The 27,777-nt window shown below is 45.0% G+C and overlaps 1 protein-coding gene across 3 annotated transcripts in view; it reads right to left on the bottom strand.

Moving 5' to 3' along the window:
* The window catches only part of LOC107385003 (plexin-A2), a 121,144-nt gene that overhangs the window by 78,930 nt on the left and 14,437 nt on the right, over positions 1-27,777 (bottom strand). For all 3 annotated transcript variants that reach the window (XM_015958561.3, XM_054731852.2, XM_070549497.1), the window contains 2 exons: positions 18,788-20,138; positions 16,335-16,517 (listed from right to left, as the gene is read on the bottom strand). In XM_015958561.3, coding sequence (XP_015814047.3) covers positions 16,335-16,517; positions 18,788-20,011 — 1,407 coding nt within the window. In that variant the 5' untranslated portion in view covers positions 20,012-20,138. The remainder of the gene's footprint in view (positions 1-16,334; positions 16,518-18,787; positions 20,139-27,777) is intronic.

The raw sequence follows: 27,777 nt of genomic DNA on the forward strand, positions 1-27,777 counted from the left end.
GCACCTCTAAATCTGAGACCATGGTCTTGATTCGGAAAAGGGTAGAATGCCTTCTCCGGGTCAGGGATGAGGTCCTGCCCCAAGTGGAGGAGTTTAAGTATCTCAGGGTAGGGGTGGGCAAAATAAATTATATAAGGTAGAAACGATATAAAATTGGGTAATGATAGAGTTTTTGGCTGTATCACAATACCCCAATATCGCGATAACACATGACGTCACTAAGATGTGCACCCTGCTGTCATTGGGGCAGCAGAATGGCAGTGACTGCAAGCTTGGAGTTTGTGGAGGAGGAGGCGTATATGCCTCAAGTGGCATATATTTGCCACATGAGGATATTTAAAAGCATGTCATTTTGACATATATAAACAGAAGAAAAAATATATTGCAATATAGATTTGAGGCCATATCGCCCAGCCCAATCTCGGGGTCTTGTTCACAAGTGTGAGAAAACTGGAGCGTGAGATCAATAGGCGGATTGGTGCTGCATCTGCAGTGATGCGGGCGTTGTACCGGTCTGTCGTGGTGAAGAGAGAGCTGAGTCAGAAGGCGAAGCTCTCGATTTACGGATCGATCTACGTTCCTACCCTCACCTATGGCCATGAGCTTTGGGTAGTGACCGAAAGAACGAGATTGCGGATACATGCGGCCGAAATGAGTTTTCTCCGAAGAGTGGCTGGGCTCTCCCTTAGAGATAGGGTGAGAAGCTCGGTCATCCGGGAGGGGCTCGGAGTAGACCCACTGCTCCTCCAAATCGAGAGGAGCCAGTTGAGGGTGAAATGGGAGCGTGGTAAGATGGCGCCGGTGTGCATGGCTTGCCGTCTGTCACTACCAGTGTTTTGTTTGGTTGTTTTTATTTTATTGACTATTGTAGGAAATGCCAACTCTCTCTTGGTATATGATCGCCTAACCCTACTGGATCTCCGACCTTCTGTCAAAAGCTGGGCAAAATGGAACCAAGCTGGACATAAAACTCTGCCCCCGCTAATATCGGAGATCCCGGCTCACCTGTGCCGTGTTCCAGATCCACCACCCCGGCATAAGTGCCGTCGCCGGGGTCGCCGGGCCGGCTTCCTGGTGAAGATGAAAGCTTCTTTAGGCTATTCTCACAAGCCCTTATTTAGAAAACAAGGAGCGGTGCCAAACATCTGCTTCTCTCGGCGATCGTTGGATCCTGTCTGTGCCTGGCTGGTACCTGTCTTCGGCCTGGATGGGACGTCCCAGCCTCGAAAACCCTGCTCTCCTCGTCCCCGCCGGCGTGGTGTGAATCCGCAAAACCTGCGGCCTCTGTGTCGGGCTTCTATGGCGGCTAGCGACGGGGACCCGCCGCTTACTGCCAGGTTTGGCCTGGTAAATGCTAGGTCGCTAGCGAATAAAACATTTATTTTGAAGGATTTTTTTACATCCCGAGGACTGGATTTTCTCTGTGTCTGCGAGACGTGGCTGAGCGCCGGTGAGTGCAGCATCTTCTCAGATCTTCTACCTGGCGATTGCTGCTATTTTAATGCCCCGCGTTTGTTGGGCCGAGGAGGAGGAATAGCCACTATTTTTAAAAGTCATTTTAGATGTAAACAGCTACCAACCCCGTCGCTTACCAGCTTTGAACTGTCTGTGTTTGAGCTGGGCTGCTCTCACACAGTGTTGTGTGCGGTGGTTTATCGGCCTCCTAAATACAATAAGGACTTTTTGGATGATTTTGCTGATTTTTTGGCTGAATTCATGCCAAAATATGATCGTATTCTTATTGTTGGGGATTTTAATATTCACGTGTGTTGCCCTGATATGCCCATGGCGAGGGGCTTTTTAAACCTTATTGATTCGTTTAATCTGGTGCAATGTGTGGCAGGTCCCACACATGAACGTGGACACACACTTGATCTTGTTTTATCTCATGGCTTCCCTAGTTTTAACATAGAGATTTGTGATGCTGTGTTTTCTGACCACAGTCCTGTGTTGTTTGAAGTTCCTCTTGTATGTGCCTCAGTTAAACCTCGCGCTGTTGCTCAGTGCAGACGTGTTTTTAACTCCTCCACTGCTGAGCACTTTTCAACAGTCTTTAACCAGATTTGTCAGATCCCGGATTTTTTATGCAGCCAGACTGATGATCTGAGCTCTTGGTTTTATTCCACCTGTCGGACTGCTTTGGACACTGTGGCTCCATTAAAAACCAGGCGGCCTAAAACCAAATGTGAGCCCTGGCTGAACGAAATGACCCGAGCTGTCAGACGCGACTGCCGTCGAGCTGAACGCAAATGGAAAAAGGACAAACTACAGGTGTCATTTCAGATGCTGAAGGACTGTTGGCGTCAATATCAAAGAACTGTGAAAGAGGCCAAAAGAAAACACTTTTCGGACATTATTTTGTCTAACTGCCACAACCCGCGAGTGTTATTCAAAACTATTAACTCTGTTCTTAGTGCACCATATGCTGACTCTATTGAGCCCTCATTAGAAGCATGTGAAAATTTGTTACTCTTCTTTATTGAGAAGGTCTCCTCCACAAGGGCTCAAATCTGTCCTTGTGCTCATGACCCCTCAGTCGTTGTTTCCTGCTCTGCTGTCTTTGACAGGTTTGAGCCTGTGACTCTGTCATCTCTACAGGAGACTGTTGGTCATCTTAAGCCTGCAGGGTCTCCAAATGATGCTGTTCCTCCTCGACTTTTAAAAGAGGTGATACCTACAGTTGGTCCTCTGGTTCTTGAGCTGGTAAACCATAGTCTGAGGTCAGGCGTTGTCCCTAAAGATTTTAAACATGCAGTAGTCAAACCCCTGATTAAAAAACCTGCTCTTGATCCGCAGGATCTTGCGAATTACAGGCCTATCTCCAAACTACCGTTTCTTTCTAAAATTCTTGAAAAGGTAGTTCATAGCCAAATATTGGCCTTCCTGGAAAAGCAAAATGTATTAGAGGTTTTCCAATCTGGTTTTAAACCCTTTCACAGCACTGAATCAGCCCTTTTAAAAGTTTTTAATGACATATACTTAGCTACTGATGCTGGGGACTGTGTTGTTCTTGTGCTTTTAGATTTGACAGCTGCTTTTGATACTGTGGATCATGCTGTTTTATTCTCTCGTTTAGAGCACTGGGTGGGCATTAGCGGCACAGCTCTGGAGTGGTTCAGGTCCTATTTGGCGGGGCGAACTTTTTGTGTCAGTCTCGGTGACTATGTGTCGTCCTCCGCTCCGCTCTTGTGTGGTGTCCCGCAGGGCTCAGTTCTAGGCCCCCTCCTCTTCTCTTTGTATCTTCTTCCTCTCGGTTCTATATTGAGAAAGCATGGCATTGCTTTCCACTTGTATGCTGACGACTGTCAGATCTATGTCCCTCTAAAGAAAAAAGGCAGAAACCTCATACAGCCATTACTACAGTGTCTTGACGACATAAAGGCTTGGATGTCTGTGAATTTTTTAAAATTCAATGATAAAAAGACTGAGGTGATGATTTTTGGTAGTCCTACTGAGACACCCAATGTGTTTGTAGATTCCTTGGCCCAGTTTGTTAAACCAACTGTCACCAACTTGGGGGTCAAAGTGGACTGTGATCTGAAGTTTGAACATCAGATTAAGGCGGTGGTAAAATCTGGCTTCTTTCACCTCAGGCAGCTGGCAAAAATAAAGCCAATTCTTTCACGGCAGCACTTTGAGACAGTGATCCACGCCTTTGTAACCACTCGGCTGGATTACTGTAACGCACTCTACATTGGGGTCAGTGCATCATGTATTAGTCAGCTACAGAGAGTGCAAAATGCCGCAGCTCGTCTTTTAACTGGCACTCGAAAGTTTGAGCACATTTCCCCTGTTTTAGCTTCACTTCACTGGCTGCCCATTTCTTTTAGGATTCATTTTAAAATTCTTTTATTTGCTTTTAAAGGTCTTCATGGCCTTGCCCCCTCTTATCTCTCTGATCTGATACAGCCTTACACTCCCTCCCGCTCTCTCAGGTCTGCTGATCAGCTGCTCCTGATTGTACCCAGGACTGAGCGTAAATTTAGAGGAGATCGTGCTTTTGCTGTTGCAGCCCCAAAACTGTGGAACGAACTTCCTTTAGAGATAAGACAGGCCAGTTCCTTATCTGCTTTTAAGGCACTCCTGAAAACACACCTCTTTACCCTGGCTTTTAATACCTTGTGAGATGTTGGTTTCTATTTTTTATTTTATTTTAGCTGTTTTAGGTGATTCAAATGCGGTTTTATCAAGTTTTATCAAGTTTTTATTTTTAATATAGGGCTAGTTTAATTTTATGTATCATGTGTTTTATTTATCTTTGCTGTTTTCTTTCTAGTCAATTGTTTTAATGTACTTTCTGTACAGCACTTTGTTCCTGTGCTGGGTCTTGTAAAGTGCTTTATAAATAAACTGGATTGGATTGGATTGGAGGTGGCTCGGGCATCTGGTCAGGATGCCTCCTGGACGCTTCCCTGGAGAGGTTTTCCGGGCACGTCCAACTGGGAGGAGACCTAAAGGTAGACCCAGGACACGCTGGAGGGACTATGTCTCTCACCTGGCCAGGGAATGCTTTGGGATTCCCTCGGAGGAGCTGGTCCAAGTGGCTGGGGAGAGGGAAGTCTGGACCTCTCACCTCAGGCTACTGCCCCCGTGACCCGACTCCGGATAAGCGGATGAAAATGGATGGATGGATGGATGGATAAAAATTATGACATGACATTTGATTGAATCGTTTCAAATTATTAAATTTATTTTAGTAATTTATTAAAACATGTTAAAAACAAATTGAACAAATGTGAAAGTCTTTAAGCCAGATTTGATTTCCCTGTTTTTCTCTCCTTCATCATCAAAGAAAATGTGATGGATGACAGCTGTTTTTGTTTTTTCATTGTAGGATTTATGGTTTGCATGTTTATGTCCAACATCTGTGAGAATTATAAGAACATTAGTTGTCGCAAAAATGTAGAAAAACAAAGAAACCACATAGATTTGACCCCAGTCAAAGCCATGCATTACACCTGAGTATTACCTCGAACACAAAAAGATTGCAAGCCAAACTTGTCTTCTCTATGAAAACAAGTCAGTGATGATGGTTGTTAGTCTCCCATGGTCATATTGGATGAGCCCATTTATTCTTCTGTAGTTTATTTGATTCCACACAAGATAATAAGAACTATTTATAAAGATATTACAGCCTAAACCAGTTACAGAAATGGCAGCATGATTGTTTCTGTGCTCCAGCTCCAAAGTAGCACATCGGAGACAGAAAATGGCATAATGACCAAGTCACAATGACTCAGAACGTTAACGCTATCTTCATGGATCAATGTTGGTCAATGTCATCACTTTGCCTGCAGCACATTAACATATGCCTAGCATGAGTTATTTTCTTCTTTTGTGTTTATTTAAATACACTAAAGCAGTTACAGAGGTTACAGAATAAGCTAACTGAATAGTGAGTTGTGTTTTGGTGGTTTTGATGCTTGTTTTAGGGCTCAGGTGCAGTTTCTGTCATGTTCGCTCAGACCTTTATCCAGAGCATCCAGCTTTTCTCAGATACGCACCAGTGTTGCAATTTCTTGTAAAAACTTTGATGCAACCGTGCTTATTGAAATGCTAATTTTGGATGCCTTTTTGCCTTTTGCTCAAAAAATGGATTCTGTGCCACAGAAACCTGGATGCCCTTGAGAGTGGAACAACAAGGATCAGTGAAGGATAAAGAGTTTTACCTGGATGTTTATCTCCAAAGAGCAAAAGCCTCCTTTTGGTCTGAGTACAGAGTTACCCAGCAGGGTCACACCACTCTGCCCCCATTATCCACTTAAGGTAACAAAGCGGAGGCCTGTGATGACAGAAATGCCCTTTTATATCAGGAACACAAGCAGCCCAATCAGGCATCATTGATGAGCACATCCATATGCTGCACAATGAGTGAGACTGTTGCCTAGCCTCATGACCTTTCACCTTGTTGACACCCTTTCAGTGGCAGACCTGACCTTTGCTACTGGTGATCTGCTGATGGCATGTGCAGCCATGACCCATTTCCACCAAGCCTGTCCATTTGGGTGTGATGGAATAGGATTGGAGAGGTGACCCCGTGCTCCTAAGAGGCTCCTGGGAGTCTGAGATCATGGCTGCTCGTTCAGTCAGTGTAATGACTGGAACTCTGGCCTTTAGATGCTCCGAACTCAGCTGCAGTCATGATGGATGTTTTGTTCTGCTCACACAAACCCTACAGCTCACTTGCTGCACACATGCAAAAACATATCTTTCTCCAGAGGTTTCTTCTCTTTCCTTTTGTTCGTTCATCCTAAATGTTTTTTCTCATGGACTGTCTTCCTTCCTCTGTATTTGTTTCCCTTCTTTTCCTTTGACCCCTCAGTATGTCTCTACCCCACCGGTTCTCTTTACTCCTTTTCTTCCTTTCTTACTGTCAGGCCATCTTGTCTAATTCCCCAGTGGCTCCTCAAATGAAAAAAGCTGCAGTGATGCTATCTGTGCCCCCAGTCTGGACCTGTGTGTGTGTGTGTGTGTGTGTGTGTGTGTGTGTGTGTGTGTGTGTGTGTGTGTGTGTGTGTGTGTGTGTGTGTGTGTGTGTGTGTGTGTGTGTGTGAGGGTGTGTGTGTGTGTGTGTGTGTGTGTGTGTGTGTGTGTGTGTGTGTGTGTGTGTGTGTGTGTGTGTGAGGGTGTGTGTCGGATAGATTGCTCCTCATAAGACTCAGGCCCTCAGGCTATTGTCACAACAGCCCTCTGACACATTTCCCATGTCAGCTGTGTGCACTAAGCAGAGCCACAAGTCCTCCCAAGTCGGTTCACTTAGATCGGACTTCAACAGGAACGTGATCACAATAAATCTTTACAGATTGTACTTGAAATGACCGTGATGGACAGTGAGCTGGACCACCTGCATGGATCTCACAGAGATGTCATCCTTGCATGCCTTCAAGGAACAAAAGGACATTTTTTTAAGTTTAAAGAGCAAATTGCAGGTAAAAAAAAATTCTAATTCATATAAAATGCTGTCCAAAAATACTATTTGAAATGCTTAATGTGGATATTTGGTTTTAAAACAGCAGTTTTCTAGTAGAAAGTGACCTTTCTCAGCAAATCATCTAACAAGGCTCTTTTTTCTAAATGTGAACCTCTGACCTAACCAAAGAGAGTTAGAAGCTAGGCTGCCTCAGCTCAGTGTGGAGATTGGCTTGTTGTAGGGTAAAGAGGTCATGTGATCCAGTCAGTGTGTGTGTTTACTAGTGTTGGATTGTGTTCATGTTGATAAACTAGAGTGTGTGAAGGCTACACCAACTCCAGCCTGTCTGGACATCGAGTCCACGGGTTTCCAGATCAGAGGAACAACGCCTCTATCTCCATGCCGACTTCTGTAGCCCACATCGGTCGGTACCGGGTCAGGGAGGTCCGCACTGGACTACAGAGATCCGTGGCGAGGTTTAAAAAATTAAATGCGGATTTCTGGAGCTCAGATCACCATCAGAACCAGGTCAGAACCGACCACCAGAAAAGATGTGTGGCTCAGTGGGCCAGTCGAGCTGGTTTATGAGTTGGAACCGGATCAGAACCGCCACCTGGACCACCAGGAGAGGATGCACAGCTTTAAACAATACCATCTCGACTGGCTCGCTGGTGTTTGGGTTGGATCCAGCTCACAGAAGTCCGCATGAGCTCCAGAGCCGAACGACAGGCGTCTCTCTCAGCTCAGAGGGCCACCCGGGCGAGCTTTCTGGGTTGGAACCGGATCCGAACTGCCACGGACCTCTAAGGAAGGATCATATGCAGCTTTTAAAAATATTAGCTCTACTGGCTCGCTGGTGTCTGGGTTGCATTCAGCTCAGAGAAGCCCTCATGAGCTCCAGAACCGGATCACACTAGTCACTAGACTAGGTCTCTCTCTCTCTAAGCACTAAACTACGTTACGTGAACCAATATTAACGAGTATGAGACCGCTGACAGATGTTCATTAGTATTAATATTATATTAACTGACCGATACTATTTTAATTGTCTGGTACATGATAGTAATCTGTACTATATTTTGATGTTAGCACACGAGTTTACGCTAGCATCGTTAATTATATTTTTCTCTGGATTTAGCTAACAGGACTCCCTCAGCTGACATCACTTGGTTTGCCCCCCCCCCCCCCCCCCCCCCCCACACACACACACACACACACACAAAATAACTTTCTCAAAAAAATTACTCTAAAAGCCTAAACAATTTATGTTGTTGTAAAAAAATGATTAAAATGAGTTTCTATTATGTTTATCTAAACATTGGTTCATGGGAGTCTCTAACCTGAAATTTGCTCTTTAAGCTAAAGCTTTAAAATTGATCTCAGTGATTGTTGAGTTAGATTATAAACTTGACCAGTTTCATATTTGACACCAATCTGCAGTCCTCTGCTGATCAAAAATTGCACTTGATAGTATCGTCACCTTATCGTGGTGGAGGAGTTTGAGTGCCCTAATGATCCTAGGAGCTATGTTGTCTGGGGCACTTTGTGCCCCTGGTAGGGTCTCCCATGACAAATTGGTCTTAGGTGAAGGGTGATACAAAGAACGGTTCACAGAATCTTTCATGGAAGTAAATTCAAAGAGTCGGAGTACCTGGCCCAGAGGGTTATCGGGGTCCCACCCTGGAGCCAGGCCTGGGGTTGGGGCCCGTGAGCGAACGCCTGGTGGCCGGGCTTTCGCCCATGGGGCCCGGCCAGGCCCAGCCAGAACCGGATTCATGGGCTCATCCAACTGTGGACCCACCACCCGCAGGAGGAACATGAAGGATCTGGTGCAATGTGGATCGGGTGGCAGACCAAGGCGGGAGCCTTGGCGGTCCGATCCACGGACAAGAACACTGGTTCGTGGGACATGGAACATCACCTCTCTGGCGGGGAAGGAGCAGGAGCTTGTGGCAGAGGTTGAGCAGTACCGGCTAGATATAGTCGGACTCACCTCGACACATAGTATTGGCTCTGGAACCCAAGTCCTTGAGAGGGGTTGGACACTCTCCTTTGCTGGAGTTGCTCCAGGTAAGAGGCGGAGGGCTGGGGTTCGCTTTTTGTTAGCCCCAAGACTCTCTGCCTGTGTGCTGGGGTTCACCCCGGGGGAAGAGAGGGTAGCTTCCATGCGCCTTTGGGTCGGGGAACGGGTCCTGACTGTTGTTTGTGCTTATGGGCCAAATATCATTTCAGAGTACCCACCCTTTTTGGAGTCCCTGGGACGAGTGCTAGATAGTGCTCCATCAGAGGAATCCATTGTCATGCTGGGGGACTTCAATGCTCACGTGGGCAATGACAGCATGACCTGGAGGGGTGTAACTGGGAGGAACGGCCCGCCTGAACTGAACTCGAGTGGTGTTTCATTATTGGACTTCTGTGCAAGCCACAGTTTGGCCATAAGGAACACCATGTTCGAACATAAGGATGCCCATCGGTACACTTGGTACCAGGGCAGCCTAGGTCGCAGGTTGATGACTACTTTGTAGTCATATCATCTGAACTGCGGCCGTATGTTTTGGATACCCGAGTGAAGAAAGGAGCGGAGCTGTCAACTGATCACCGCCTGGTGGTGAGTTGGATCAGATGGCAGGGGAAGATGCCGCGTAGACCTGGCACACCCAAACGCATAGTGAGGGTCTGCTGGGAACGCCTGGCAGAAGAAACTGTTAAGACGGTCTTCAACTCCCACCTCCGGCAGAGCTTTGACCACGTCCCGAGAGCAGTGGGGGACATTGACTCTGAGTGGGCCTTGTTCCACTCTATGATTGTTGAGGTGGCTGTTGCTAGCTGTGGTCGCAAGGTGGCCGGTGCCAGTTGTGGAGGCAATCCCCATACCCGCTGGTGGACACCGGAGGTTTGGGGAGCCGTCAGGCTGAAGAAGGAGGCCTACAGGGCGTGGCTGGTCTGTGGGTCTTCGGAGACAGCAGACAGGTACCGGATAGCCAAGCGGGGTGCAGCAGTGGCAGTTGCCGAGGCAAAATCTTGGGCGTGGGAGGAGTTTGGTGAGGCCATGGAGAAAGACTTTCGATCGGCTCCAAAGAGGTTCTGGCAAACTGTCCGGCACCTCAGGAGAGGAAGGCAGCAACTCGCTCACACTGTTTACAGTGGGGATGGGGAGCTGCTGACGTCAACTGGGGCTATAGTCGGACGGTGGAAGGAATACTTTGAGGAGCTCTTCAATCCCACCTATGCACATTCCAAGGAGGAACCAGAGCCGGGAGACCTGGGGATGGACTGTCCAATCTCGGGGGCGGAAATTGCTGAGGTAGTCAAACAACTACACAGCGGCGGAGCCCCGGGGGCAGATGAGATTCGTCCTGGGTATCTCAAGGCTATGGATGTTGTAGAGCTGTCATGGTTGACACATCTCTGCAACATTGCATGGTCATCGGGGGCAGTTCCTGTGAAGTAACAGACCAAGGTGGTGGTCCCCATCTTTAAGAAGGGTGACCTGAGGGTGTGTTCCAACTATAGGGGGATCACACTCCTCAGCCTCCCTGGAAAGGTCTACTCCAAGGTACTGGAGAGGAGGGTCCGATCGATAGTTGAATCTCAGACTGAAGAGGAGCAATGTGGTTTTCGTCCTGGCCGTGGAACTGTGGACCAGCTCTATACCCTTGCAAGGGTGATCAAGGGGGCATGGGAGTTTGCCCAACCAATCCACATGTGTTTTGTGGATTTGGAGAAGGCTTATGACCGTGTCCCCAAGGGCACCCTGTGGGGGATGCTTCAGGAGTATGGGGTGGGTGGCTTTCTGTTAAGGGCCATTCAGTCCCTTTACCAGAGGAGCGTGAATTTGGTCCGCATAGACGGTAGAAAGTCGGACCTGTTCCCAGTGAGGGTTGGACTCCGCCAGGGCTGCCCTTTGTCACCAGTTCTGTTCATTACCTTTATGGACAGAATTTCTAGGCACAGCCGTGGTGTGGAGTGTGTCAAGTTTGGTGGCAGGAGAATCTCGTCTCTGCTTTTTGCGGATGATGTGGTCCTCCTAGCTTCATCCAGCTCTGACCTTCAGCTCTTGCTGGGTAGGTTCGCAGCCGAGTGTGAAGCGGCTGGGATGAGGATCAGCACCTCCAAATCTGAGACCATGGTTCTCGACCGGAAAAGGGTGGCTTGCCAACTCCGGGTCGGGGAGAGGTCATACCTCAAGTGGAGGAGTTTAAGTATCTCTGGGTCTTGTTCACGAGTGAGGGTAGGAGGGATCGGGAGATTGACAGGCGGATGGTTCAGCATCTGCACTGATGCGGACGTTGAGCCGATCTGTCGTGGTGAAGACGGAGCTGAGCCAGAAAGCCAGGCTCTCGATTTACTGGTCGATCTACGTCCCAATCCTCACCTATGGCCTTGAGTTTTGGGTAATGACCCAAAGAACGAGATCGCGGATACAAGCGGCCGAAATTAGTTTCCTCCGTAAGGTGGCTGGGCTCAGCCTTAGAGATAGGGTGAGGAGCTTGGAGATTCGGGAGGGACTCGGAGTAGAACCGCTGCTCCTCCGGATCGAAAGGAGCCAGTTGAGGTGGTTTGGGCATCTGGTCAGGATGCCTCCTGGACGCCTCCCCGGGGAGGTGTTTCGGGCATGTCCTGCCGGCAGGAGGCCCCCGGGTCGACCCAGGACACGCTGGAGAGGTTACCTCTCCAATCTGGTCCGGGAACGCCTTGGGGTCCTGCCGGAGGAGCTGGTGGAGAAGGCCGGGGAGAGGATGGTCTGGAGCTCCCTAGCTGGGATGCTGCCCCCGCGACCCGGACCCGGATAAGTGGAGGAAGACGAAGACAACGACAACGACGAGTATTGTGGAGCAGGTAGGTGCTCTATAGGGGAAGCTCTTCACCTGCTTTACGGCTGTTAGCTGTAATGCTATCGGTTAGCATTTGTAGTTTGCCGATCGTCAAAAAAAAGCACAAGAAGTAGAAAAAGAAGTTTGCTTTTTCTGTTGGCATCATGGTAAATAGCTTGTATTTGTATAGCACCTTGCTTCACAACACAATCAGTCATTCACCCATTCAGTCATGGTGGGGATGAGCTACGACGCAGCCACAGCTGGCCTGGTGCGCACTGACGGAGGCGAAGCCACTGGCATCACTGGTCCTGGAAAATCTGTGTGTGTGTGTGTGTGTGTGTGTGTGTGTGTGTGTGTGTGTGTGTGTGTGTGTGTGTGTGTGTGTGTGTGTGTGTTTGTGTGTGTTGGCTTAACCATCACAGTTATCCATACATCCATTGTCTGAACCTACATGTCCATGTAGGGTCGCGGGGGGAGCTGGTACCTATCTCCAGCAGTCAATGGGCAATCAGGCGGGGTGCACCCTGGACAGAGTGCCAGTCCATCGCAGGGCAATCACAATAATCCTTTTGAATTAAGTAGTTTCCTGATCATAATTTATTTTTAAACAAATTAGTCACATATTCTAACATGCAAACAAAAAAACAGTCTTTAAATTAATTCTAGCGTTAGTTGCTAAGAAGTGCATTAGTGTTCGGGGATTCTGAGTATTATTACTTCCTTAATCATCAGAGAAAGGCTGGAAGCCAGGGCTTAGCTCAGGATTTTAGGGTGATTAAATGAGCAACACAAACATTTTTAACTCTTAAAATAAATATTTTTTTCTGTTGAGATTTGTGACAAAAATGACTAAATTGTTATTTTAACAGAAAACTGGAGAATTGTGCAAATGATTTTCTTTTAGGTTTGATTAAAGACAAAGTTCCTTCATTTTTTCCAGAACATCTGCAGTGGTCTCCAGTATAAAGGCATGCCATGTGGGGGTCCAATGCTCTGGCGCTCCTGTTTCAAGAAGTAAACGGGAACTGGAGCACAAGACGGCAGGATTTCTTGAAATGTGGACATCTCTCCTCTGGCTAACAGCAACATGGCTCTACCACTGACTCCATTTGCTCTGCAACGTTGATGTTTTATCTCCACAAATAACTCAAGCCTGGAGGAGTTCTGCTGTGAAAGTTACGATTGGAAACACTGGATTGGAGCACAAATGGAACACCTGTCTCGTATCTTTTAACAATAAAAGGTAAAATATTAAACACACAGTATAATGCTCTATTTTTCAGAAGTAGTTCTTTGAATTATTTAAAATGCATATAATGGGGCCAAAGGTGATTAATGCTCAGTTCCTTTAAATACAAATGAGCTAAAAGAACGTGTGTGTACTGAGCTCAAGTGGTCATGAATGGGGATTTACATCCATTTGTGTTCTAAAAGCAGCTGCACAAAATGCAGCTGCACATGATTACTGTTCCTTTTGTGCAAATGCATAATGTCCCAACGTGATCACTGAGTTATACTTAACAAAGTCAGTTATGCTAATTAGATAATATTTGAGCTTATTATTGCTTTAATTACAGTTAATGGATTAAGGATCATCGGAACATCAGAGAATAGGAGACACAAAAGTGGCTCCAGATTATGTCTCGTTTGAGGGCATCTCCACGACGACAAAGGTTTCACATGTTGTAAAAATGTTCTAAAGAGGCAAAGCAGCAAAAATCATTTGTCATGTGACAAACACTTTGAAAACGCTGCCTAAAATGAACTGGGATGGAATTTTTGACCTCAATGACGATGTGAAAGTGCAGGTTTAAAGACACGGTCTAAGGTCTGAGCCTTCACAACAGACAGAGTAGATTCTGTGTTTTTGTGCAATCCTTTCATGGTCTGTCTCTCCTACATCTTGAGACTTTATGAAAGTGCACTGCTGAGTCACTGGTGTGTAGATTTAATCTTAGAGTGTCAGAGCTTTGATGTCAGTGCTTCAGATTCACAACGAAACTCATTATTGTTTCATGGACACCATGCAACCCACGGGCACCCAAAAAGTTTTTTAGTTTTAATCAGATTACAAGGCGAAAAAGGAAAGAAGCAAAAGTTTTGGAAATCACAATATTGATATCATTTATAAAACACCCACACTTTAATTAGCTTTTCAGTGGTACTCATGGTCATCACTAGAATTAGACAGGAGTCCATAAATTATTTCTAACACAGAGGTAGACCAAAAATAAAATCATTGCCACTTAAATTAATAAAGGCTTGTTAGTTACGTTGTTTGTTTGTTTTTATGAGAAAATTTAGCAGTGATCTGGAATGAAAGGAAACCAAAAATCCCAGGTAATGACTTGTTTGAAAAACAAATGTTGTCTAAAACCATCAGAAACTCATAAAATTTTCACAACTCTAAGTGGTACCTCTTAAAAATAACTAACTTTTATAGAGACAGTATTTAGTTTTTACCATCAGTCTCTGGAAATATCCACAGAAATGTTGTTTCTTTGTGTTGCTTTGTAACATATGACCATAAATATTGGGTCTAAAATACATGGAAGCAGGTCCAAATTTCTGGGCGACGCTATTGTAGATGTCATGTTTCCTTCTAAGGAACGCCATGAGGACAAAACACATTTACTGATTTGTAACAGTTACAAAACTTTCGACATTCCTAAACTTGTTTTACACGTTGACCTCTTCAATCGTTGCCGGTGATGAAAGGGAGTCTGATGTGCCTGTCGTTTTGCTGGAGGTTGCGCTCCCAGGGATTTTTTTACCCTGACATCTATCTGATGATAAGGTCTTACTCAAACTCAAAAATACTGCTTGCTTGCAGGAATTTGGGTATGTACTGCCCCCCATCGCCATGGAAAATACTTATTGTCACTTTAAAGGTGAACAAACGGGAACTGTGCTAAACGATGAATCAAAGAATCAAGCAATTATTAGAGAGATGAAAATGGTTTTAGAACTTTAAAGACCTGATTCATTTTCAGTAAATCTGCTCTTTTCTAGTAGGGATGAATGCCTCATGAGTCATTTTATGTGGAGAAAAAGCTCTGGTGCTCCAAGAAGTTTGTTTGGAGAAGTGTGTGTGTGTGTGGGGGGGGGGGGGGGGGGGGTTGGATGATTAAGAAGTCTTACTTATTAACATTCATGAAATGCAAACGTCTTACTCCTGATTGACTAACAAAGGTTCAACTCTTCAGCTGCCTTTGCCTCTGCAACGGTGATATTTTATCTCCACAAATAACACAAGCTTGGATGCGATTTTCCATGTTGTGGAGTTGCTAGCCTCTACCAGACAAGACACACTCTGCTCTCTCCTGGTCACTAAAGCAGGTGTACACTGTTCAACTTTTACAGTCGTATTTAGCTCCATCTCAAACTGTACGACTTCCTCTCAGAGCACAGCTTATGAGTCACGTTGTCACACTGTACGACCCAAAGCTTGAATTGAAAAACACAGCATGCAGGTGGCTTGTTGATGCCACAATTCTAACCTGAAAATGTGCTGAATATAGTCATTTTACACCACACGTCAAAACTTTAATTTAGAAAACTCAGAAGACTAGGACACTCTTGTGATGTTATTGGTGCCTGTTGTCCTTCAGGCTTGCCGTAGTTGTAGGACACACAGAGGTTTATACGGGTGGGAGGAGGACGACGACTGAAAGGCAGTAAACCAATTTTTGTGGATCTTTTCTTTTTCACACAAACGCAACAAACATGCTTTCTTAGCAGTCTTTGCCATAGTGCACGGAGAAAAGCGTAGAAATAAAAATACTAGACATGTATGGACACAGAAACGGCTGGGCAGCCGTGTAGGCCCATGCATTGTGTTAGTGCTTCTGGTACGTTTGGATCACAGTACTGCTTCAACAGTGCAATACCCTCCTGTGGGATGAGCAGAATATGGATGAGCTAGTTGTGAGGTGTTCCCCGTATACTTCACGACACACAACTCGCCCTTAACTAGAAGAAGCCATGAGTACAAATTTTCCCTGTCTGACCTAATCATTTTTCCTTCCATTTCTTTTCTGTGGCTAACACAGACGATAGCGGTTGTAGAAAATGTTCACATTCAGCGTCCAACTGACCTTATTTCAAAAAGATTTTCTTTTTGACCTGGAAACAAAATCTGTTTAGCATTTTCATCTATTTTCAAGAACTAATGTGTGCATTTCTCCTTTAAGGTTCTGGAAGCCCAAAGTCGTCTTGCTTCATATTTTTACTTTTCTTTTACTTTTGTACAGCTAAGCTGCTCTGTAGGAAGGCGATACTCATGTTCCTAATCTTACATTGTCAAACAAATAATCACATTTTACAGAAACACATAAATAGCTCTTTGTGTTCATCACATCAGACTCATTTTAATCTAAACAAATCTGCAACGCAGGAAGTGATTCAGAGATTTGGGACATGACTAAGCTATATTTTGTGTGAGGATTCGGAGGCAAAAACTGGAAGGTAGAAAGATTAGCGGATTGTTTACTGTTGTGTTTTACGAACGGAAATGATGATAAAAAATATCCGGTTTTATCTCCAGAGAATAGAAAATATTACTGTAAAGAACTAAATGATGCTGGAGGTGGATCTGCTGCTCTCACCTTCTTGAGCCGTCCACTTCTGGTGCCCAGGAAGATCACGCTGTGCCCGTTGTAGATGTAGGAAGTGACCGAGGTCAGCCTGTCTCTTCGTTCTGTGAAGACTGTCCGACCTGACACCAGCTGGGAGCCCCCCAGGGGTTGGTTTATATCCAGGCCACAGAAATGGTCATCAATTGGAACGGGCTGTGCGAAGAAAGGCCAAACGTGAGGGTTAGGAAAACATGGAAAACAAAGAAGGGTGTGTTTTAGGGAAAACGAGAGGAAGGGAGGTGAAACAAGGGAGGGAAAAGGAAGATATGGGGGAGAAGAGGTAAGTAGATGTAGAGTGAATGATAAAAGTGGAGGACTGGGATCAGCATAGACACTTGTGAATATTAGATGGGAATTCAGACTGACTTATGGTAAGCCTAAGAAGCATTAAGTGTGCAGCTTTTAGGGTTAAAACATTACATCAAAAGGTTTGGGGCTGCCGGGCTTCACAGTGAGTCTGCGAGGGAAGCAGGTTCATGGAGCAGGTTTAACTGCTTGTGGCAACCACCAGTGGTGTGTATTTTCTGCCCATTTCTGTGATTTTTCAGATTGCTTGATCTGACATCACACAAACACACTACAGAAGATGTCAGGCTTTGGTTAGGCATCAAAGAAAGTTTGCACTCATAGCTGTCCAATTGGATCTACTTGCATGCACCTCAAACATTTTGCTAATTGCCTGTCACTTGGAATATAAAGACACCTCTTTTTAGTCCTGATGATTTCTTATTTCACATCTCCTGCGTCTTATGCTCATGTCGGCCCTTACTGAGCATTTCTATCATCAAACGATGCGCCGGAGCTTTACTGAATGTGATCCGTGATGTGAACTTAGCATAAATAAACTGGATGTTTTTTACCCCTTCAAACGCTTTCCCTCCTGACCACCAATTTTGTTAATGAAAAAAATAAATGCATTTTTTAAAGTGCTCAGATATTCATCAAGAGAATCTTTTGATCCTAAATACTGCACATGTAAATATTTGTCAAATTCTTGAAATGAGCATGAGCTACCACATATAATCTAATATTACCAGTTTCTCCACTGGGTTCCAGTTAACACTTTCATGTTCCCCAAAACAGACGATGCCCACAGCAAGGGCTGTGCAGTAAATTGGCAAAATTGAGAAAAGGACACACACCAAAGAAATAAAAACTAAGTCGGAATCGATTGTTCCGTTAGTTCTTGACTTTTGGATTTTTAAATGTTACGTTGATAATGCACAACTGTTGGTTTTATTCTCAATTTAATTAAAGCAAAACATGTAAAGTTTTCATATTCATCCCGTTGAGTTAAAAACTAACTTTTCTGTTTATATTCAACCCCAAAATAGCTTGAAATAAGTAAAAATCAGTCATTTAAAATCAAAACTATTATTGGCTAATAGAAAAAGTTAAAAAGCCTTTATTGTAATGGCTAGGTCACATGTGGCCTTTTAAAAACTCCAACGCGTTTCGACGAGTGTACCCTTCGTCAGGGAGCCAAACAGTTCTCAGCAGGAAGGAGAAGTTCTTAACCAAGACAAACACCAATCAGAAAGCTCCGCATAGCAGATGTGTTAGACAGGTGACAAGTGTCAACAATCACCAGCAGGTGTAATCCTTACTGAATTGAAAGAAACAGACGTAGTAAATAAAATACAGCAAATATCATACATTATAAGGATGACATCTGCAGGATCGTTTACTAGGTAACTGATTGTGTCTCTAAAGAAATACTCAGCAGAACCTGGCAAATTATTTTAAATGTCATATTTAGTAACAAAACCCTTTGGTTAGTGGCACAGCGAGAATGAATGATCTAATTTTTATGTTTCACTTTACTACTTCAGTTTCCTTTAGGAATAACATGTCTTATTTGAACAGCTGCTCGGTGGCATCAAAGTACACATTTAGAATCATTAGAGCAATTTATGTGATAGATTTTGTTTTGAGTTTTTTCTTTTTTTCAACTTCTTTCCATGAGAGCCACTCGTTATGCAAAATTATAGCTTTCACAAAGGCACAGACTTGGACATTTACAAGAAAGCCCTTTTCTCGAGATCAAGAACAGGTCTCAGAGGGTTGAAGTACTGCTGACAGCGACAAGAGCGAGAAGCCGGGGAAAATGGGAGAGAAAGAGGTAAAGAAGGAGGTGGGAATCAGTTCCCAAACCTCTGAATGAAATCAAAGCTCTATACAAAACTCCCTGATTAGCATTGTGGAATTAATCTCCCTCGGCTCTCCTGTTAAAATAGGACCCCAGACCTGAATGTGTTCTTTAGCCAGGCCTGGGCTGCCTGCCTATTTGCTGTTAAAGTTGCAATCACAGTAATGGGATAATCAAATTGCCAGCTTTTGTGAAATTTGTAGCAATGCTCATCAGTGCTCTGTTATCACAGCTGGCCCTAGTGTGTGTGGTAGGAGTTGGTGTGTCCACCTACCGCCTTGGTGCACTGCACGTCCTTTCCCAGCAACCAGTGTAGCTCCAGGTTCCCCTCTCCTTGGTAGCAGGACTGCAGCCGCTCCTTAATGCGGGTGTTGATGTCTTGGATTGTAAAGATGCAAAGCGCAGAGTGATCTGAAGGGTCGTGGTACTGCTTTTGTCCTTTGGAGAACACGGCAAAGAGCACATCCTCCTGAGCACTGATGTTGAGTGACTTCGCCAGCACCCTACCGGCCTTGGACAGGTGAGCCGCCTGCAGCAGACGGTACTCCTCGCCTTTGTGTATACACCCCATGGGAAGTGAAACATACGAATGGAACTTCTTGTCACCTTTACAGAGGCGGATGATGCGAGATGTGTAGAACAGATCCCCAGGGGAACCACCTGCAGGCATCCCATTCTCCGGAGTCTCTGGCTGGACGGTCATGAAGTAGACGAAGCTTCCGCTGGAGAATCCGTAGATATAATAGATGTCAAAGTGTGGAACGAGAGCCAGCGTGTCAGATGGAATTTTGATCAGGGATGAAACAAAATCTGTGTGAAGCTCATAGTCCAGCATGGCAGAAGATTCTGGGTCACGAGGGAGCTTACGACTGGAGATGGTTGGAAAGTAATCCTGTTTGCCGCCAACGGCAGTGCCGATGTACAGAGTAGCATCCTGACCCTGGGAGGGAACAACGACCCCGTACATTGTCCCTGTCTGGTTGTCGCTGGACAGGTAGTGCTCTTTCTTATGTGTGGGTTCCACGAGGATGAATAAGTCATCAAGCCTCATCAGCTTACAGATGCCCTGATAGAGGCTGCCACAGGCCAGCAGCCGATTGTGGGAGTAGTCGATGAGCAACAGTTTGTTAACGTTGTCGGTAGAGGCCAAAGGCTCGGAGCACGGCTGGACGATCAGTGGAGGATAGCACGCTTTGTTGTCGTACTCCGGCCCGGTGTCATGAGACACCAGGAGGGTGAGATTAGCAGACAACCTGTAGATTCTGTTAACGGCTCCGACGTACAGAGCCCCGGTGGACTGATGCACAGTGAGATGGTTCAACGACCACTCCCTCCTCTCAGACTGGAAGGTGTTCATAGTCTGTCCCAGAGCCGTCTTCGGATTCACAGGGATTAGAGTAAATAGCCACAGGGCCAGGGGCCATGACATGACCTTTAGAGGGCGGTGACCTTTAGGGAGACAGCGGTAAGTCCATCCTTTATTAGAGCATGTCCCCATCCCAACACAACTCCAAGAAAGCCAAACTCAGAGGAACGGGGGGATTGCGTGGCAGCAATGAAGATGGCTGTGGTGAAAAGATGAGCTAAAAAGTGTTTCTCCCTCTTTAACAGATCTTCATATCATTCTGAAAAAGAGAAAAAACAGAAATGTGCTTTAAAATGAAAATAATGGATTCTTTCAAGAGTGAAAAGCTGCTTTGAAAGTATTATTAGGCACTTCATCTAAAGAGCTGAAAATGTGTTTTCTCCTTCATCTACGCTTAGTCACCGAAAAACATAAAACAAATAATCATACGTCGTGTCTTCTAACTGGAGAGAGGAGCAACTGTTCCCTCGTTCAGTAAGAGAGCTCATTATATGCGCCACATTGTGGCGGAAAGCTAACCATCCTGCCGCTTGAACAAAGCACCAACACAAAGCTGTGCCTTCCTTCGGTTTGGGTGGCTAATTGAATGATCTAAATGCATTATGAATGCATTCGTATTTTGGGCTCTGTGTTTTCCCTTCTCCCCTCTGCCTTGTTCTTTTAAACGGTTGAATCCAGGAGGAATTAATCACTTTCCACTGCGGCCGATTCCTAAATTAATCAGTCTTTTTTTTTCCAGTGATGGCAGGGAGTCATTAGAGATTCAGAGCCTGGAAGCTCCAGCCCTCGCACACTTTCCTGGTTAATTTTATTAGCATATTTAATGCGGGGCTTTCTATAGGACAAGTAACATCCAACAAGCACGTGACTGACCGCAGGATGGATTAGTTACACACATGAATCTTTGACGGGTCTAAACATTTTACACTCTTTTGTTTCTTTGTTGTTTTTACTATTTAGCCCGATTAAGATGCTTCTGCTGAACAGAGACGAAAAGCACAACCCTCTTCACTTAGATTCCAGCCAAACGTTAGAAGGCTTCACCACAAACCCAAATGTCCTTTTTGGCTGGCGCTATCACAAACAGGGGGTTGTCTCAATGAGACTTCATGGTATAAGCAAAGGTTAAATGAAGACAGCCATGTCAGCACCTAATACGGGGGTCGTGATGCAGCGGGTCCTCTCCATTAGCTGGCTAACAGGACGTCCAGCTGAGTTGAGCCAGAGCCAGGAAACGAGCAGCTGAACTGATACTAAGCCGACTGAAGCGCCGCTCCAGCATCTTCTGTCCATCTGTCCTCACCACACTAACAGGGGCACAAGTCACTCAAGTGTCTCGACCTTCTCTGCTCAATTTAGCTGTTAGCATGAGCAGCTCCACCGGTAATTGCCCGCCAGAGAGTCACACCAGTTTGTTTTATCTTTGTTAGACGACCTTCACGTGGATCTAACACAATCAGTTTGACACAATTTTTTTCTGCCTGATTTGAACTTTAAAATGACAGGGGTGTATTTTGTGTGCTTAAAGGGAACATATCATGTAAAACTCACCCTTAGCATCATTTTGTGCTGCCGTGTGGGTCTCTGCTGCCTCTATAAACACTCCAAATGTGGGAAAACAAACCTGTCCTGTCATTTTCTGTTAGTGTTTGGTTTTAGGAATGATGTGCCTAGAACAAGCCCATTCAAAATGTCCATTTGTGATGTCACAAAAGGTAAAATACAAGGCAGAGTTGCAGCTGGGGGAGCAGTGGCTCTACTCCCAGCCCCTCCGAGATATTGGAACTTCCCAGCCTATAGCAGCTTGAGTGGGGTTCTTATTCTGGAAGGTATTTAGTGCAAAGAACTTCATGAACAGGTTTTTATTGATCAGAGAACGATCATGGCTTAAAGTCTAAATATGTCCCCTTTAATCTTTTTTTCTGACTAGAAAAACACACAAAAAAGGATGTTTGTCTCCAGAAAACCCAGAAAAATACTCTCAAATCTTTATCTTTTAAAGGTGAAGAGTCCCTGAACCTGTGTCTGTGTTCATTTATTTTTCAGATGAAATTGTTTTTGCTGCTTTTTTTTGTTGACAAAAGCAGCTGCAATATGCATGCATGCAAATGGCTACTTGTAAAGTATACAAATATTTAAATTTTCTGTATTTTCATTAGGCTAAAAGCCTAAACCTGTTATCACTTCAAACTTTTCTAATTATTGTTCTAAAAAACACTTCAGCTATTTTTCTTTGATGCCGTAGATAAAGAGATGCACTACAAAGTGGTTTCGGATTGGACTGGATTAAGTCATAAAAATCAGTCTGAACCTTTTGTGCCTGCAGCTGGGCCACCAGAAAAAGCAGCAGAAATGTGTTTTTGTGCTTCCTAACTGAACCCATATTTGGTCTGTGTTTGAAATGTTTTGCATTCGAGTCAAAGCAGCAACCAGAAACGAAGACTTGCAGATAAGTTTGCCTTGTGCCCTTATGCAGACTTTGAGCTCTTTCTCGTTCTTATCTAGGGGGAGGAAAAGCCATCCTCTGGAGATTTAACTGTAAATAGCAAACCAAATGATATTTGCAGAGCTATATTTGAGTTGGGCATGACCTTAAACAATGGACACCAGCCAAGCCACCCAGAGGTTAATTCAGTGTTGAGAATTTACGTCTCAAATCCTCAAAGGTGTTACAAAACATGAGGAAACAGGTGCAGAAGTGGGCAGGCATGCAGGCAAGCAGCAGCCTCATCATTTCATCCATTTCTGCTCTGCCGGCTTTAGTCACATCTAAAGCGTGCAGTCATGCTGCTCAGTGTTTACCCTGGATTATGGAGACAGCTCTTCGCCCTGCACAGTCCTCCCCGCTGAATTCTCCGCCTCACCACTCTCAGACACGCTCCAGCCCAGACGTGACTCATTCACACACACACACACACAAACACACACACACACACACACACACACACACACACACATCCACAGGGACACGGTTTGCCAGGCCCTCTAGAGACACAAACTCTCAGTAGGCTCCAATCACAAAGCAAAGCAAAGCAGGGAGAAGCCGGCCTCTCGTTCACCATAAACATAACCCTTTGACCTGGATCAAGATCAGTGGAGTCAAATCCGTCACTTAGATCAGCTTTTATTGTGGTGAAATCCTGTCGCAGCTTCTGCAGCACCATGTTTTTCATGGGAGTAAAGGGGCGGTTGCTTGTTTTTTTTGTTTTTTTTTGTTTTTTTTGACCATTCTGCCAGTAGGAATAAAAATGTGCAAATTTGCCATTTGCCCATCTGCACTGATTTCACAACTGTATTTTAGGTTTGGCTGCACTTAATGAAAAACAACAAAATGTAGTTACACGTGAAACTCGGAAAAATTGAAACATGTTGCAAAAGTTCGTTTATGTCAGTATGTCAACTTGAGGTGGAGTCAGTAGATGCAAAGCCAGATATTTCAAGCCTTTATTTGATATAATTATGATGATTATGGCTGACAGCTGATGAAAACTCCAAAGTCAAAATCTCAATTGGATCCAACCCAATCCACCTTTATTTGTATAGCACTTTATACACAGCACTGTCGACCAAAGTGCTTCACACACAGATCAAAACATACCGACATAATTAAAAACATGGATAATATATCAAAACATACAAAAACATTGTAAAAGAAATAAAAGGCAACGCTGCTTAAAGACAGGAGTGGATAAGAATAATCAGTCAATGTTAAAAATTAGTGAATAATAGTGAGTCTTGAGGAGCAACTTAAAAACGGCCAGAGAAGTTGCCTTTAGAGTATAAAGGTTCAATATTTAGGGCTCAAAGTGTCACAATCTAATGAGATAATGAATCCAGAATACCTGCAAAGGGTTCCTGGGCCTTTAGATGGTCTCTGTCTACGTAGAATTACTAAAATTACTGAGTTTTGCACAAAATTTAAATTTTTGGGAGTTTCATTTGTATATAAAATAAGGAACTTAGCTTCTAACTTCTACAGTGTGTGAATGTGTGTGTGTATGGATGAATGACACACTGTAGTGTAAAGCGCTTTGGAGTCCTCTGACTCTGAAAGGTGCTATACAAGTGCGGGTCATTTGTCATAGAATAGAATAGAATAGAACAGCTTTATTGTCTGACACCAAACAGTTACAGAAATGTGTCTTTCAACAGGGCTCATCATTATCCACCTCATCATTCACACTTTCATAGAACAGTAAATGCAATAAAATTGTAGGGTTTGGCAAATGGAGTGCTTTAAGAGCTCAAGATATATTTTACCTCTACTTATGACCAATAAGCTGTGATTCTCTATCTAAATATAGAATATCAACCTTGCTTGTGTGTTTATCAGAAGATTCCAGGATTCTTTATTTATTAAGGGATTGTACACACTTCGTTTTGATTCAGAAAAGAGTCAGGTTTATAAAAGTAAGAATTTATTTTACAAACAATTAAAACATGACAGGTTAACTAAGCATTTACTGTGATGGATGGATCTAAATGTGATGTATGAACCTATGTGTCAATGCGATGTTAGTCAGAACTTCCTTTTCTAGGAGAGCTGAGTTCTGGATGTAAAAGAATTTGGTTTGTGTTAAGCTATGAAGGTGGTTGTTATCAAAACACATCAAACGCAATCTGCCATGTCTACATACCCACTCGAAGACCATCGTGATAGATCCGGAATGTCCAAGTCCTCGGACTTCCAGGCACCAAGGTCCGTAGAAGAAACTGCGGCACAACTAGACCGGTCTTAGAGTTGTCTCCAGGTCACAACAGACGGCTGGAGTCTGGGACTCTTAAGGAGTCTAAACAATATCAGCTTGTTCAGAAGGAACTGTTGCGGTATCAGCATCGCAGGTGCGAAAAGGTTTTGATGATGTGTCAAAAGCTTTGATGGTTAAAGAGGGTTTTGCTTCAGGTGGCCGGTCTGAAACTTTCTCTAGAACTGAGAGATCACCCGAGAGTGATCCAGTTTTGATGTTGACATGTTATGATTTGTGTAGCCAACCAAAGGTTGACAAGTTTGAGAAATATTACCAAGACAACTCAGAAACACACCTTCTTTGATACGGAGGCTCTGACTGGGGTAAAAGACTATTAATGTCAGAGTTTAACGTAACCTTATTTTGTTCTTGTGTGAGTGCAAATGGTTATGACCTTGTCATGTCAATGTGCTGAAACATATGATATAACCATAACCATGACATTCATTTAACACTTAAGTCATTGAGCAGTGATTAATGAAGCATTTCATTATATTATAATTATTATAAGTAGCAATAACAAATGTTTATTTAATGATTATCTAGCTTATAAGTTGTAGAAGTTCATATCTGATTTAGGAAATCATTCTTTGACTTAGCAACTGATCTGAGTTGGAGTGTTCCTCATATGGAGGCATGAAGACCTGAAAGATTGGACCTTGAGGAGAGAATGTTATTGTTGACATGTCATTATCTGTGTTCAGAGCTGCAGAGGCTCTGAGCTCCAGCTGATGGGATGAAGGCAGGCCAATTTAAAGGGGACACATGCAGTCTTGTGTCTCCTCTTTGACCAGATGTTGAATGGTCAAACTGTACCTAAAAACTGACCATTGCTGGACGTTACTGTCATGGTCTGCGTCTGCGTCTCCCCTCATGTGTCTCCTTGTGTAATCCATCCCTCGCTAGGTTCTCCTTTTGTGTCTCCTAGTGCCTCATGTGTCCTTGTCTGCATCTCATTTATGTGTCTCTTTGTGTTCTTCATGTGTCTCCTGTTTGCAGCCCTCCAGATCTTTCCTCCCAGGTCCTGTGTTCCTTCAGTCATCCCCAGCCCCTCCAGGTGTCGCTTCACGTTCTGTGTCCTTGTAGCTCCATCCCTTCTTGTCCCCAGCTCCCATCTGGTTTTCTTCATGTTCTCTTAGTCTCCCAACCATAGTTTCCATAGGTCTAATATTTCAGTTGTGTGTGTGTGTGTGTGTGTGTGTGTGTGTGTGTGTGTGTGTGTGTGTGCGCGTGCGTGCGTGCGTGCGTGCGTGCGTGCGTGTGTGTGTGTGTGTGTGTGTTGTGTTCCTTCCCCAGTCAGGTCTGGTGTCCTCCCCTGCTCCTTTCTGCTCCTCCTCTCGGTCATTGTTTTCCCCTGTGCCAGTTCCCCACACACCTGCTCCTCGTCTCCTATCACTCCAGCCCCAGTGTATAAAACCCTGTCCTTGTACAGAGTTGTGTCGGTTGATGTTTTGTTCTGTCAGTCTCGTCTCGCTTTGGATCTCTAGTGTTATTAGTTTCTCTTGAGTCTCTAGTGTTTTTGGATCTCCAGATCATTATCTGGATTTTTGGTTTTTGGCTTTCTGCCCTTTGGATTATTTTGTTTTTGGTTCATCCTACAATAAAAGGATTTTCTTAATCTTCCACCCCTGCCTCGTGTCATCCTGGGTTTCTGCATTTTGGGTCCTAACCACCTCCATCGTGACAGAATGGACCGACCAACCAGGACCCAGCGGACCCAGATGTACCAGTATGATGGTGATCCTGAGACCGGTCGGGCCTTTATCCAAGACTGTGCTGGTTGCCTGGACTTAAATTCTTCTGAATTTAACAAGGTATCGTTCATGGTGCTTTGCCTGGGGGGCAAAGCCCAGCGGTGGGCCGCCAGTTATTTGGATCTACACCCCATCGAAGAGGTCTCTTTTTGGACCTTCACTAAGGATCTCTTCTTGTCCTTCGGCTCCACATCACCACCACCTTCCATCCACATCTCCACGACCCGGATTTATCAAGCCTCCCTACCCTCACCCAGTCCTGACAGCGCCACCTCTCCATCTTCGGTGGGCTGTCACCACTCATCTCCTACTGCTCCTGCCGGCTGCATCGCTGAACCTCCTATGGTCTGGGTCACCACACCTCCACCAGGTCCAGTTGGCGTCACCCACGTACCTCCGAGGAGCCATGCTCGTCACAGACGCCACCGCCATCACCAGCAGTCTCCTGAAATCAGAGTTGTGCCGCCTATCCGAGAGGCCCCTGCTCTACAACCCAAATCTGAGCTCATCCAGTCATCTGAAGCCAGAGCTGTGCCGCCTGACCAAGAGGCCCCTGCTCTGCAGCCCAACCCAGAACACCTGAACCCATCTGAAGCCAGAGTTGTGCTGCCTGACCAAGAGGCCCCTGCTCTGCAGCCCAAGCTAGAACTCATAAGACCATCTGAAGCCAGAGTTGTGCCGCCTAACCAAGAGGCCCCTGCTCTGCAATCCACGTCTCAGCTCCATCTGCCATCTCCACACCCTGTTCCGGCGGGGAATCCAGTAGTTGCTCCACCCAGTCCGGTCCAGCCTGTTCCGGAGTCTCCAGTCCAGCCCGGCCATGAGGGTCCAGCCCAGCCCGTCCAAGAGGCTCCAGTCCAGCCCGTCCAAGAGGCTCCAGTCCAGCCCGTCCACGGGGCTCCGGTCCAGCCTGTCCAAGAGGCTCCGCCCAGTCCAGTGCCTCCAGTCCAGAAGTCGACGCCTCCAGCCCAAGGGTCGACGCCCCCTTTACAGTTTACAGTTTAGCAGTTAACAGTTTAGCTTCATGGGCTCGCCTCAAATTGCATCAAAAACATAAATAAATAAACAAGGCCCTCTACATTTTTGAAGAATTAAGTCTCAATATTATATAATATATCCTAAACATTTCAGATTTAGCCCAAATAAAGTAAAGTTTTCACATTTATCTCATCTATTGGGTGAGTTTTTTTTTAGACTGGGAACTCTGTTGGCAGACTGTCCCGCAATCTTTCTAAAGGTCAGAAGCCAGATCTGTGCGCTCACACTTAGTCAACAATAGAAGTCATCGTCACTCACATCAGTGGTGTTAAATTTAAAAGAAACTGTTGTTATTTTGCTGGCCTAGATTTATAAGGCTGCACAAAGGCAATAACAGCACAAGATTACGGGGGCAGAA

Source organism: Nothobranchius furzeri, chromosome 3 (genome assembly GCF_043380555.1).
Source record: "Nothobranchius furzeri strain GRZ-AD chromosome 3, NfurGRZ-RIMD1, whole genome shotgun sequence".
NCBI classification, from domain to species: Eukaryota; Metazoa; Chordata; class Actinopteri; order Cyprinodontiformes; family Nothobranchiidae; genus Nothobranchius; species Nothobranchius furzeri.